Genomic DNA, 13,999 nt, shown 5'->3' on the forward strand with positions numbered 1-13,999 from the left:
TGATCCATCTGAATCCACTTTACATGCATGCCTGCTAAGTGTCCTTAATATCTTTGGAAAAAGGGCAGAGAGAAATTGTTGTTCAAGCAAAGCACAGACCGTATGTCCTTTTTTTCCCCTCCCCTAAGGGAAATTATTTTAAATGGAACTATTAAAGACTTTATAACTGTGTTGCTACCCTTGCAGAATATTTTTCAGTTTGGGTAGCTGTTTGCATAGCTCTGTTGGAATAGGATTAAACTATTAACTTTTTACTGCTTTGCTCCTCTGTTGTGCACTTACTTTATTTTCTAACTCACTAGACTCAACTTAAAAAGCGGAAGTTGTATAATTTGTGATCCTTCTCCTTAGTCCACTTAAAATTTACAGGTACTTATAAAAAGCACTAATATTAAAGGCAGGTCCAAATGAAATGCTTACACCCAGAGCATTCCAATTTCGAAAAAAGGAAAAATCAATTCCTGTTTTAACTCTTCCAAGTTGAAGGAAAGCCAGAATAGCTGGTATTAGCCAACCTGTCTCTTCTGCCACGCAGCAGCTCTTTAAACACACTCATGCTGGTTTGAAACATGCCTCATCATTGGCTTTCATGGTGCTGCGGGCACCAGCTGAACTGCATCACTCAGCCATTTTGAGCAGCATTTTGATTGAGGGTGGGAGAAGAACTACAATCCATTTAGCTGTGTCTGTGTGTGAGAGTCCGTGCAACCCTCCACTCTATTTGTAATCTCTAAGCCATAAGGGAAGACGCCAAACACAATAACCAGCATATTACCTCCTCAGCCTGAAACTCTGCCTTCTGGGTATGAAAAAGGAGGACTGAAACAGTTAAATGAATAAGCAGCCCCGAGCATTTACCTGCTATAATGCCATCCATCTGCTCCAAAGCCGCAGCAAGCATGTCACTTGCATCACTCATCATCTTCTCTCTTCTTAGGGATGATCACCGGCTACACCATAAGGAACAATAAAACAGTTGTGAGTTGGATCCAGAGCCTCAAGTCTGCAATTCAATCTGCAAAAGAAAGTTTAATTTCACTGCATGTTGTCTGAATTCAGACACCACCATTGCTGGACCAGCAACAAAACTGAGGCCCTTTGCTGATCACAAGACTGGGAGATGTTCATCACCAGTCATGAAATGGCATTTTGAAGAATCAAAGCACCAGCTTAATGACCCAGGGCCTACTTTTGGTCAGCTTGTGGCCTGCAGGCCCATGCCACTGATGAGGCATCCTACAGAGCATTTCAGAAATCGCAGATGGCACTTCAGAGAGCCACACACAGAAGACATAGGCCTTCTAATGCTAACAGGAAGCAGCAACTCAGCAATAAACCAAGTGTCTCTCCGTTGAATTTTTGCTCCCTGTGAATTTTAGGGTATGGAAGAACAGAAGTCTGACTGCTCGCCCAAGTTCTGGATATCTGACAATCCAGAAGTCCTGGCTGCGCAGCCATTTGCCTATAGGCAGGGTAGCTCAAATGCCCAAGACTCGAAGGAAACTGCATGTGTGCACGGACCATCCCCCTGAAGACATCGTTTCCACCTTAGCAGAGACTCACACCACAACGCTGCATCTGATCTCACTCCAAAGCTCCTGAAGGCCAGATCTGGTCCCTGGAGAAGTATTTCCAGTAGAGACTGGAAAAGCTAGCCTGCCCAAGGCACTGCCTGCGTGGGTGAACTAGCAGAGCCAACATCCCAGTGGGATCCATGAAGAGAGTGCTATTATGAGTTAAGCACGTGCTTAGGTACTCGGCTGAGCTGTGGCTGCAGAGGGCAGAGGCGCAGCAGATCCTTCCCACACAGCACAACGGACACATGAGCCCCTGAAAAAAACCAGATTGCCATGGCTTTCAACTGGGACAGGCGAGACTACTTCTGCTTTAAATACAGTTAACAGGAACAAAGCTAAACAAACACCAGGAAGGAAAACTTGCTTTAACCTTTTGCATACCCTGCCATTTGGTTTTTGTATTAGGCCACACTGCTGCTGACATTTGCCCCAACATAAGCAATTGAGAAAGTTGTTCACAGGATCTCTGGCATAAGTCCTGGAACAGAGCCTACTAAAACATCAGAAATACATGTTATAAATTACTACGCATCAGAAATACATGCTATAAACTGAATTTTCCCTCCTATGAGTCACCTAATTGGTCTGACCCAGATGAGAGATATCTTACTGGAGGCTGCCAGCTAGCTTTGCTGAAATGCTAACCCTGAAATATCAGCAAACATTTCATCTTCTAGATCAAAACTTTTATTACATAAAGCAGGTCCAAACACTAAGATAATTTTTGAATGACAGCACAGACTAATGTACTTTTGGCAAATGCCTTGCTCTATTATTTAGTTGCCAGAGTTACAAAAGCCAAAAGAACTTCAAAAAGTGAAAGCACCTGGAAGTGAAGGTGTTGCAAAACTTTACAAATGTGGTAGCACCACAATTGGCAACTTCCAACCTTCAAAGAGGCAGACCCTGATTTTAAAAAACTTAAAGCAGGAGAATGCCTGCATAATATGCAGCTCCTGCAAGATATTTCATCCAGTGTCTCTATGTCTGATAAAAAAAAAAAGAGTAGCAAACTCAGTTTTTGAAAAGGCATTCACCTGGACAATTCTGAAGACAGTCTTGTCCTTTCTCTTTTAGGATTTCCTAGCTCTGATAACCAGGTCCTGCTAAAACATAGCAAATATGGTCATTTATGAATGTAGAATGTGAACAACCGATGTTGGATTTCTCTCTGAAGGCAAAGAGCACAAAGAGAAGCCCAAGACTGCTGCTGCCCCAGACAAAACACTGATTCCTTGCAGCTCTAAGTGGAAAAGGACCAACATCACAGGGCACCCACAAACTCGCAACAGCCTATTAATAAATGGGAATTGGGAGTGCCCACGATCCCACCAATGTGCATAAATACCTGAGGGCGGGTAGTAAATACCTGGGAGGTAGTAAAGAAGACAGAGAGGCTCTTCTCTGTGGTGTCCAGTAACAGGACAAGAGGTGATGGGCACAAATAAAAACACAGGAAATTCCTCTGAAACATTTTAGCTGCAGGCTCAAAATGTGATAAGGAACAGAGTGCTCCCTTGTTGTATCACATCTGCTCACAGCACACCCCTTGTTTCTCACCTTGTATTTAGGAAAAAAATTAACTGGGGGCAAGGAACTGCTAATTTACACTTCCACAATAAAGGCATGGTTCAGAGAAAAAAAAAGTCACCCTCTACACTTCATCCAGGCACAGTCACCCCTCCTGTTTCCACATCCTTGCTTTTCCTAAACAAAGGTTGTCTGTGGTTATCAAAAATCCTTAAGACAGCTGTACTGAGGAGAGCCACAGTGGCAAACAGTGGCACGTACAGCATCCAGGAGGCCTCCAGCATTCACCCCACTGTCACCTGGCCCTACCTCCAAGGCAGGCGAGATGTCTGCCCATGCAAGGCTTCCTCCCCTGCTACAACAAAAGCAGCCACGCCACCACGAGCAACAGGGAGAAATTTTAAGATAAAATTTGGTGAAGCAAGACCATGAAATCACACTGCTCTCAAAAAGTCTTCCACCATTTGTGGAGGGTATTTTAGCAGCCAGAACGAGGCCACAGCTGAGAAACTTCGAGGCAAAAGAAAAAAAAAAGAACAGAAAGCCCCTAACCCAAACAGCTGGAGATGACGCAACAAGATCCCATTTCCCCAGCTATTTGGTCCTAAAAGTGGTCATTGAAAGCTAGCCTGGAATGGCACATCCTGCTCTGGCCACCTTCCCAGCACAGTACATCACATCTAGTAAAACCACTGCGACGGAAAAATATATTGAAGGCATTCTTCCCCAGTAAGGGCAGAGAATCACTTTTATCCTTTGCACACCATCACCAGCATGCAGGGAGCAGATGGGCAGGGAGGAAATCAAAAGACCTCATACACCAGCAGACTAAAGAACCAAACTGCACAGAACAAGAAAAGACAACAAACTGCAGGAGGAAGAGCATAGAAAGGGGAGGTGTGGAGGGAGTCAAAGAAGTGCAATTATTAGACAGAAGTCATAATTCAGCAGCCTTTTGTGGAGTATAGGAAAGGACAATACTGAAACACCAGTGGATTAATCAATGCACCTGCAGAAGGGAACCAACTTCACAAAGCTTAAGAGTAGCCCATGCTGAACATTAACAGAACTAACCTTTCCTGTTAAATATTTTCCTTTCTTTGCTTTGCTTTTTATGACTCTGGTCTAATAGAAATAAAACCTAGCAGAAAACGCAAGGATTTCTTTTTCCTTTTATTTGCAGTGACTAAAGAAAACCACAGAGTCAGATATGAGTGAAAATCCATCTTAAAGAAGTACACTGGAGTTCCTTAAGAAAATAAGGAATAGCTAATATTTCAGATGATTAGCAGTTTCAATTCCTTTCATTCACAAAAGCAAGAAGAAACAAAAAGACAAATCCCTTTAACATAGGTAGATCTATGACACAGCAGATGAACAAGAAACCACGGTGCACACAGAAACAGGGAGGCAGACATGAAATCTACCCCTGGCAGAATGCCACTGAGAACACACCTGGAAGGAAAGCACTGACAGTGCCCTGACAGACCATTTAAAATAAGTTTCCCCTTGCTTTTCAAGAAAATAAAGACTTACCTTCCTTATTCCTTCAGTGCATACACAACCAGTGCTAGCTGGGGCAGGGGGGCTGTTCAGGTGTTTTTCTAAAGAAGCAGATCCCTCTTCTAGAGCTCACAGCTGAATACCTTGCTCATGCTGACAAGAATGAGCACTGCTTCAACGAGGCTGTATTTACAATCCACCATTAAACAAAACAAAACAACACCAAAACAAACAAACAAAAAAACACAACAACATACAAATGCAGTTATCTCCACTACCAGTTGCAATCAATCTTGTCGCTATCTGACACCTCTATTGCATCCCTGGCTGTTAGAGAGATGACGTTATTTGGTCTTACTTGTTTAATGTTCTCTCCTCTGGTCCTGATACACCATCCTGGTTGCTAGGGCTATGCTGTTCACTTTTCAGTAGGTGGAGATTTTTTATTTTTATTTTTAAATGACATACAAACCCTCTGGCTACAGCGCTAGCGAAGATATATTCCAAATGACTTACAGAGGAAACAAAAAACTGCCCTGCAAATAAATCCAAGGAAAGCTATAAAAACAAAGGGCTTACGAGCCCTGTGAATGGGAACTGCAGTCTGCTGGATTCAAACAGAAAGCTGCCTGAATATGGATTTCAGAATCAGATATGTAATGAAGATTGCAGACCTTAAAAAAAAGTGCTTTAACATTTTATGTATGTAGGAAATTATTGTTTCCCCACCCAGGGGCTCCCTCTTTCTGAGATCAAACAATACAACCTGAGCCATCAGGGACAGCATATCCAAGCCCAGGATCCTCTAAAATTATTTTTTAAGAGCTGAGGAGAATCAGCTGCATCCCAGCAGGTCCAAAAGCTGCAAGGACACACAGTGCACCAATTGCATCCTCTCCAGGGAAGGGTAAGGTCTGGCCTTTTCATCCCACTCACCCTCGTCTGTACGCACACACACTGCAAACATTCAACAGTTGGAAACAAAGCATCAGCTACAGATTATTCTTATGAAATGATACAATAAGATGGATGACTTGAGTTTCCCAGCTCTCCCAGTGCTACGTAACAGTCTTTAAAATTGGAAATTTTGATACACGGAAATGGAACATCTTGATTAGGGTTTGTTTCTGACAGCTATAGAAAATAAAAAAAGAACCCCGAGGACTAGGCTATTCTCCTAGGAGTCTGCCACAAGAATGCAATAAAAAAGTCCACAAATTACAGCCATCTTTTATGGGGAGGGTGAGGAGGGAGAGAAACTGTACTGCAGCAGAACCAAGATCCCTAATTTCACTTTGCTGTAAAAATTAATGTCAATTAATCTCACTCCTGCATCTAAGAGATGACTGTGCGAGAGGTCTGAAGCATCTTCTGGATTTGCCTCTCCTACTTCGCAACACAAAACCAATACAACCGTAGCAATTAATTTCTACAAGGTGAGGCTCTATTCCATAAAAAACAACTGTCACTTCACACACACAATCACACCTATTTGTGCTTTTACTCGCTGGGCAGAAGAGAAACATGAACACAGAGAGACTTATTTGCAAAAAACATTTAAATAATTAGTAAAAATTGCCTCAAATGAATTTGATCTAAATCTCTGGCATAATTTCTCATGGGATGTTTTGAATATATTCAACTATAGTGCAATCTGTCAGTAGCAAATTAACACTTAATAATGAATATACTCAGCTAATTTACAAAAGGGGTCATTAACATTTCTGTTAAAAATACGACTTTGTTTTATATGTTCCAGGACTGGAAAAAAATTAAAAAGAAAATGGATCCTGTCAAATATACTGCTCTGATGTTTTACAAGAAAACAAGAGATGAAGTTTAAAAAGTAAAATATGAAAATGCTGTAAATAGCTTATCAGGAACACTGTGGAGAAGAATCTTAACGTGAGGCAGGGACAAGAAAGTAGTTATGCCCCAGATTCATTCAAAGACATGTTCCAAGCTGTGTTACAACCTGTGCCCGGAGCAGGAATAACAGAAGACAATCACATCCCCTATGCTGTGTCAAACATACAAAATGACAAGAAGCTCTCGGAGACTGCAGATCGCCTGCCAGGAGGCTGCTGGCAGCAAACCCTGTGGTCTCACCTGGGCACATGGCGTGGGGACACCTCCCCGACAGCTCTTCCTGTGCCACCCAACAGTGCGTTCCCGTCCCATCATTCTGGTTGCCCACAGCCTCCCTTACAAATCACAAAAACCTATCCACACACCACAGCTGGGAACAGCAGAGCACCTCTCGAATTGTCCCTCTCTGTGATAACCGAGCAGTCACTATGCACCGTCCAAAGCTAGAAGGCCTGGTGAGAATGGACACGTCCCCCACGTTCCCTTGGACATACAAGGAAGCTGCTTCATTTCAGGAGGGCTACGAGAAGCCCCATCCCCAGAGCACTTCTGTGCTGTGCAGGTGACAGAGCAATGGCACAAATTGCCTGGAGAGGTTATGGAGTCTCCTCTGTGGAAATCTTCCAAAGTCACCTGGACGTGGTCCTGGGCAACCTGCTCCGGGTGACCCTGCTTGAGCAGGAGGTTGGGCCAGATGACCTCTGGAGGGCCCTTCCAACCTCAGCCCTTCTGTGATGTTGTGAAAGCAGAAATACGGTGGGACTGTGCTCAGGCCTCCACCAACCTGCAGGCTCAGCACCAGCCCAGAGCTGAACACTTGACAGGTAGTGGTGGCATCCCTTATGAAGCATAGTTTTCATCATCTTCTAGTGGTTCATCCTGGGCACGTAGGAACTGACACAACGGATGGGACACAAGGTCTGCTAGCACCCAGCATCCCACCTATGCTAGCACAAAGCACCAGCAGCCTCCAGATGAGATGGAGGAACTGTGAAGCAGATGGGTGCCCACCACATCAGACCTTCTTCTGCTAAAGACTGGAGGCCAGGATACAGACTTGGGTGCAAGTCAAATGTCTGGCTTCAAGCCTGTCTACAAGGTCTTCCTGAAATAGCTAAAAGTAGCCTTTTTTTTTTCATTACTGGCACAAAAATGTTATATTGTAAATGTTATTAGGAATAAAAAACAACCCCAAAGTTGCCAAAGACTTATTTAAATAGATATGTTTATTTTTATAAATTTCTTCTTGAATTTGCTAAACTCAATGACATCAAAGCGATACTGTTCTCTAATTAAGCAGGAGTACAAAAAGGCAACAAATGACCCTGTTTCCTAACTCCAGATCTTCCTTTATTCCCTGAATTTCATTATTTCTTTATTATCCAACTGTCGTTATTTATTTCCTTTAACTGATAAAAATTATTGGAAGCACACTAAGGCAGAAAGCCTTTCCCACAGTACGTAAGATATATCCTAAGATAAAAAGTATCAAGCCATAGAAAAGGCTTTAAACTATTTTAATAGCATGAAGCACAAAAGTCTTTCCAAGATATAATTGTTTACACTTGGGAAAAACTTACCTCAAACCATGCAACAACTTTAGTACCAACCAGCTTAGCCACATATATTCTTCTGCACTTCGCCTTAAAATTTGTAAAATACATTGTAAGTGGTGCAAAAGCTAAGCCTTGACAAGATAAGTATCCTTCAGATACTCTGACAGAGACATATACAAACAGCTTATGTAAACACCCAAAGTCTAAGAGTCAAGGTTTATGGCTTAGATTCATATCCAATTACAAGCCAAACTATTTAATTTGGTCTGCAGCACTGAAATCATTGTGGGTGCTTGTCTCTGCCACCCTGTACTCTAGCAGCTCTTTTTTTGTTGCAATGGAATGGAATTTAGAAAGCACAGCATATGACGGTTACTTCATTTCACGATGCACAAGTTAGCTCTGCGCTCTCTGCATGCCACAGCCCCAGTCCAGGCAGCAGCACCTTACCTGCAAAGATGCATCATGCAAAGACCTGCCTGTAAACACTGCTTAGACTTGTTTTAACTATTTACGCACAAGTAATCCAGGGTCAAATGGAGGCTTACAAAAAAAAAATTTAGGCTGTTTGTGTTTTACTGGTTAGCTGTTTAGTAAATCATTTCCACTATTCATGGTAGAGAGTTTGAGAAATCAGTATGTATTTTTCTCACATTTTTCTTGGGTCCACTGATTAGAAAAACAATTGAGATATTCATTCATCTCTCTGAGACTACTACTGCAAGCAAGGAAATGCCTCACATTCCCCATCAACACGTTATTGACATGCCATGGCTACACAGGCTATGAAACAAAAAAGGCACTGTTGATCAAAAGTTCAAACAGTAGTTCTTCAAAATACCTTAAGAACCACCAAATCCACAACATAAACCCAGGTTTAGATCCGATTTCAGAGCTCACACACCTCCTTCTTTTAATGGGCTGATTCCAAGTACCAAATTCACAAACTTCCAGATTTGATAGTGTTTGGCTTTACATTTTGGACCTTCAGGTCTAGGATTTGATTTCAGACCTTCTAGATGCACAGTTTCAGCATTGTCACTGCATAAAGCGAAAGTACAGTGCACCAATCACTGAAAGCTCAGAAAATAAATAAAATGTTTACCTATATTAGTATTTTCACATTCAACAGTTACAGTTTTTGAGTCGCACCTCAAAAACATGTGGACCTTGCATTTTCTTTTCTCCTACACTACAGCCCTTTGCCAGGACCTCACAATGGAGCTTTGCCAATAGCTTGTTTTCAGGTAGCACACTGAGGAATATGAGAGACTCTGCGCCCAGGCAACCTGCTTTAGGCAGCACATGACCTTAATCACTATTAAAAAAGAACCTTCTACTTTGGAGATTTACTGAAATATCAGATGCAGGAACTGTGTGTTTCAAAACAGATCTTGAATTTTGAATTAACTCTCAGCTTGCAAAAGACATGAGCAGTTCACATGCTATACGTGTATCCTAAAACTTGCATGTTTATTCACATCACTGAGGAAGCAAAGGCTCTCCTCTCTTCTGAATGCCACGTTGATGAGCGGCAAACGAACAAGCACCCCCCCCCCCAACCCTATTATCACAGTGCAATTTTAAGGAGCCATATGCTGTTGTTAACCCTGCCTAATGCTTGTCCGGGGATAACGCGGACATGGGGTATGGGTGATACTGAAGGGTAGGACGGCTTTCACCAGCAAGGTGGAGAGAGGCAACAGGTTGTCACGAAGCCAGAGGTGTGACTTTTGCAGAAAGAGGGAATGAAAAAAAAAACAACTGGTCCCAGCCCTACTGTCTTCCCTTTCTTCTGCAGCAGGAAGAGGAGGGAAACTGAGAAAAAGAGGTGGCAGAAGAAACTATGACTTGCTTCTGCTTCCTCCAGCAAGAGAGAAAGCCTTGGAGCTTTCTCCTTCTCAATTCCATAGACAAGCCTCTCTGCATATGGAGGAGGGAGAAATATCCTATCTGTCACTGATGGCCCCACCAGCGAGATGAGCAGAACTTGCTGGCTTAACAACAGGGTGAAATTCAACTTACAAGATGGAGAAAAATCTTAGCAGTGAGAAACTTAGGACATGATTGCATTGATGCATTTTTGATGCCCAACCAGGACAAATCTGTGGCTGAGACAAACCCATCTAGACTTCTACAGGATGACAAGGTTACTGATGGAGTAAACCTGCTATCTGCAAGAGCCAAGAACAAGGTACCTACAAAATTTGAGGGGGGGGTTGCCCACAAGAGAAACAGTTGGCTGAATTTCATCAGTCAGCCTGATCATAGAAAAGGGAGTTTAGGGGGACAAGTGACCTGTTCCAGGTGGGGCCATTAAAACTTGAAAAGCTCATGGCATGGTTGCAAAAGCAAGGGAAACGGGAAACAACCAGAATGTACGTACAAAAGGAAATGCAACAGTGATGGAAAAGCATCATTAACTCTGTGGGAAAATAATCCCCATGACATAACATGGTGGGGAGGCAACATACCAAACACTGATAAGGAAGGAGGCACTGAGCAGATGGAGAACGTGAAGATGCTGTAATGGTAGGGCTGATACAGGCAGCAGTGTGCACTCTATGATGACAAGTCAACAGGATGACGGCAGTACTATCAGCTTCCAGAGAAGCATGCTGGCTCTGTCCTACCTGGCTACCTTTCCCTTACTGCTCCATACTGTGCTGAGTGTACAAGCAGAGAAGGGAGGCCACGCGGTACCCCCCAGCCCAGCAGAGAGCAACCTTCTTTCTGGTGCACCAGCTCAGTTCAGAGTGTATTACCTTGAACCAGCTATTCTCACCTGCAAAAGTGTAATTTAAGAGAAAAATCTCTACAAACGTGTTCTGAAAAGTCTTGCAAGCTTTACTGCTCAAATGCCACGAGCCACCAGCACTTCCCCCCTGCTGTCTGGTTCAGCCATCGGTCTCTTGGAGGCAATGCAAGGAGTTGAAGGGGAGAGGGTGCAGACCAGAAGGAAAAGCATCGCACACATCCAGCAAAGGAGCACAGCATGGAGTAAACAAGATTGTGGGCTGTTCGTATTGCCTCCTGAACAATCTCAGATCATGAAATTCAAGGCTGTTTGCGGTGCTGACAAAACTAGAAAATTCTAATGCAGAACCAGCAGCAGTAAGAGCCAATGCTGTCCTTTAGGCTGTCACCACTCTATTGAAGTAGGCAAAGTTATCAAAAATACGTGGATGCACGCATCACAAGCTGTCATTGCTTATTTAATACTAGCTTCAATAATTATTTGTTTTAGCAAAGGAGTTCGGCACGAGTTCTCCGACTGCCCCAAGATGAGGGGACGGGCACGCTGTCCTGACTGGCCTCACCAGGAAGTGCTTTGCTGTGAGGTGGACAATACACAGCAGCACAAGTCTTTGAGGTTTCTCATCTGAAGGTTTTAAGAATTAATGTCCTCCTCGTGTGGTTAAAAAAAGTGTATGAGACCAAGTTCACTTGCTACAGATCACCTGCTAAGTATGAAACAACTCTTTTTTGATTGTATAGAACAATGGAAAATGCCTGTTTTATTAGATAGAGCAATACACTGTGCTTTATTACTGACCTTACTAACGTAGGCTTAGTAGTCTGCCTTTAGTAGACATGGCTATAAAATGCTAAAACGTAGAACAAGATAACTTTTAAGAGCGGTACAGGCCAGTTCACAATCCTATCACAGAAGCACAGTGACGATATACCTATAAACCACCTGATTTGGATCCCCAGAGCAGTCTAAGTTGTCTCAGCAAACCACATAAGCAGCACACGGGTTAGCACATGCGTCACCCCGTGCTGCCCCAGCCAGCGGTGCCACAATCCAAGTCAGCGAGTCTGATGCAAACCTAGGTGTGGTTAAATCATACAATAACAGCACAGGAATAGTCACGTGCCACTCTCCATCGTTACATACCTGTAATGTGTTTGTGCCAGTCTACAACTGTGATATGCCAGTCAGGTTCACAGACTGTTGGAAAGCCTGTTCTACCACAAACCTTGCAATATCTGATTTCTCCCTAAACTCAAGATCTTACAGAGAAGTAATTCCACCAGGACCCTAGTTTTCATTAAGAAAATGGAAAAAACAAAACAAAACAAAAAAAAACACCACAAACATTTGAACCACATGGTTGCTGAAGGAAGTTTGATGTGATCTGTGAATACCCAGTCTGAACATACAAAGCCGCTCATTTGAAATGCAATATCATAAGGCATGGAAGGATGCAATATCATAAGGCATGGGAGGGATGTGGACGGGGGAGAGCTGGATCACCTGTTTTCTTAAAATCTGCAATACTAAAAAAAATAGCTTAGGTGGCTTAACTGTTTCCTTTCTCCCATCCTTCACTCAACCTACAGATACAATTAAAATAAAACTTGAAAAATAATGAGTAATTTAAAACTATTTTAAATAAAATTTGTTTTTATAACATAAAAAGACCAGAAGTAACTGCACCACTGTATTGGTAAAAAGTGGTTCTTGGGAAACTTCATGTTTTTCTAACTTTCTGAAACCTCACTGTAACAGAAGGTAACAAGGACAGAACCATGCATCCAGTATTTAAAGTTCTGCCTAGCCATGATTTATACACATCTAGTTAGCTCCTCACACACACCCTTGAGCTCTGGGAACTGCTAGGATAATTCCTGCAATTAAAATGCTGATGCCAGAATCCGTTTGCCAAAAGGAAAAGCCACCACCCTCTGCTCCAGCACAACTGGGCATGTTTTTACAGGAGTTAAGTAAAAATCACAGCTCAAGATGTGAACTCTCCCACAGTTGAAGACACTTATTAGAAATGTGTAATCCACCATCAAACAGGAGTGGCACAAGCTCTGTGCACACCGCGTCATCTTCCACAGACCACCATGCCCATACCCTAGCAGAGCAACCCACGCAAATCAGAAATTTGGGGAGCTTTATTTGATTGTATCCAGTGATCTCTGCTGTGCATTGGGGTAACAATACTGAACAAGTCTCACACCATAGCAGCATCATGCTTTGGTTTCCCTGTCAGACTCTGTATTAACTTCTGAGTGATGGATATCAGCAACATAGACAGATGAACATAGGACTGCTAGTCTGCCAAGATGTAAAGTTAAAACTAGTATAGAATAATTCAATGGATGCTGACTGGCAACACCCAAAATATTTTGGATGAATTAATCAGTCCTAGTATTTCCATACAAATGTGCCCCTGAACGCCTATTCTCAAGATAAAGCTTCAAAATCCTTGAGGGATCAGATACACTTTAAATGTTACATTTCTTTGAAGTATTTTCCCTTTGTATTTCAATGACACTTCAAAGTTTTCCTTCTTACATACAAATCAAATTAAACATCTCCTCCTAAAAGAAGGAGACAATAAAAGCATTTCACATTTTCACAACCTTTGGGTGGGGGGTATGACTCAGTCTAACAGAAAGCATATACTAACTATACGAAGATTCTCACTATACCAGCTGCCCAACAAGGATTTCTTCAGGTATCAAAGGTCAAAGAGAACCACAGTACAGCCCCAGTCCATCCTGTGGCTGAAGATCCTGGTCCAAGGGAGTAGTGCAGGTTTAACCTGCAGGATGCAAACAGTCTTGCTGACATCAAGAGAGTGTTTGTAATCAATGGCAGTGCCCAGACCACAAAGGCCACTGGAGGGAAGAAGCTGTTTATGGGAAAAGCAGAGGTCCATTATGAAGTTTAACAGGTGTGAGCTGATCATCTTCAACAATTTTCTTTATAGACATGGGGGAGAACTCAGCAGGACTCCCAAAACACTGCTGAATTTCTCAGTGAATGGGGAAGGGTGTGGCTGGCAAGACACAACAAAATATAACCAGATTTTCGTGCCTCAGCCAAGAACCTCACTGGACCAGCTGAAAAAAAGAAGGTTCTAGAAGTTGTCCTCACTATCTATTACCAGGTCAAACAAAACAAAACAAAAACAGAAGCAAACAAATAACGTCACTTTCTCAATA

At 42.7% G+C, this 13,999-nt stretch overlaps 1 protein-coding gene across 37 annotated transcripts in view; it reads right to left on the minus strand.

Annotated features, from left to right (window-relative positions):
- PPFIBP1 (PPFIA binding protein 1) overlaps positions 1-13,999 on the minus strand; it is a 110,973-nt gene that overhangs the window by 53,482 nt on the left and 43,492 nt on the right. For 24 of the 37 annotated variants that reach the window (XM_080582025.1, XM_080582020.1, XM_080582022.1 and 21 more), the window contains one exon: positions 859-1,015. In XM_080582025.1, the coding sequence (XP_080438151.1) occupies positions 859-922 (64 nt within the window). In that variant the 5' untranslated portion in view covers positions 923-1,015. Of the gene's footprint in view, positions 1-858; positions 1,016-4,643; positions 4,931-13,999 lie in introns of those variants that run through there. The other 13 variants (XM_080581993.1, XM_080582004.1, XM_080582024.1 and 10 more) reach the window with 2 other exon arrangements.

The sequence above is a fragment of the Anser brachyrhynchus genome (genome assembly GCF_964034855.1).
Source record: "Anser brachyrhynchus genome assembly, chromosome: 1".
NCBI classification, from domain to species: domain Eukaryota; kingdom Metazoa; phylum Chordata; class Aves; order Anseriformes; family Anatidae; genus Anser; species Anser brachyrhynchus.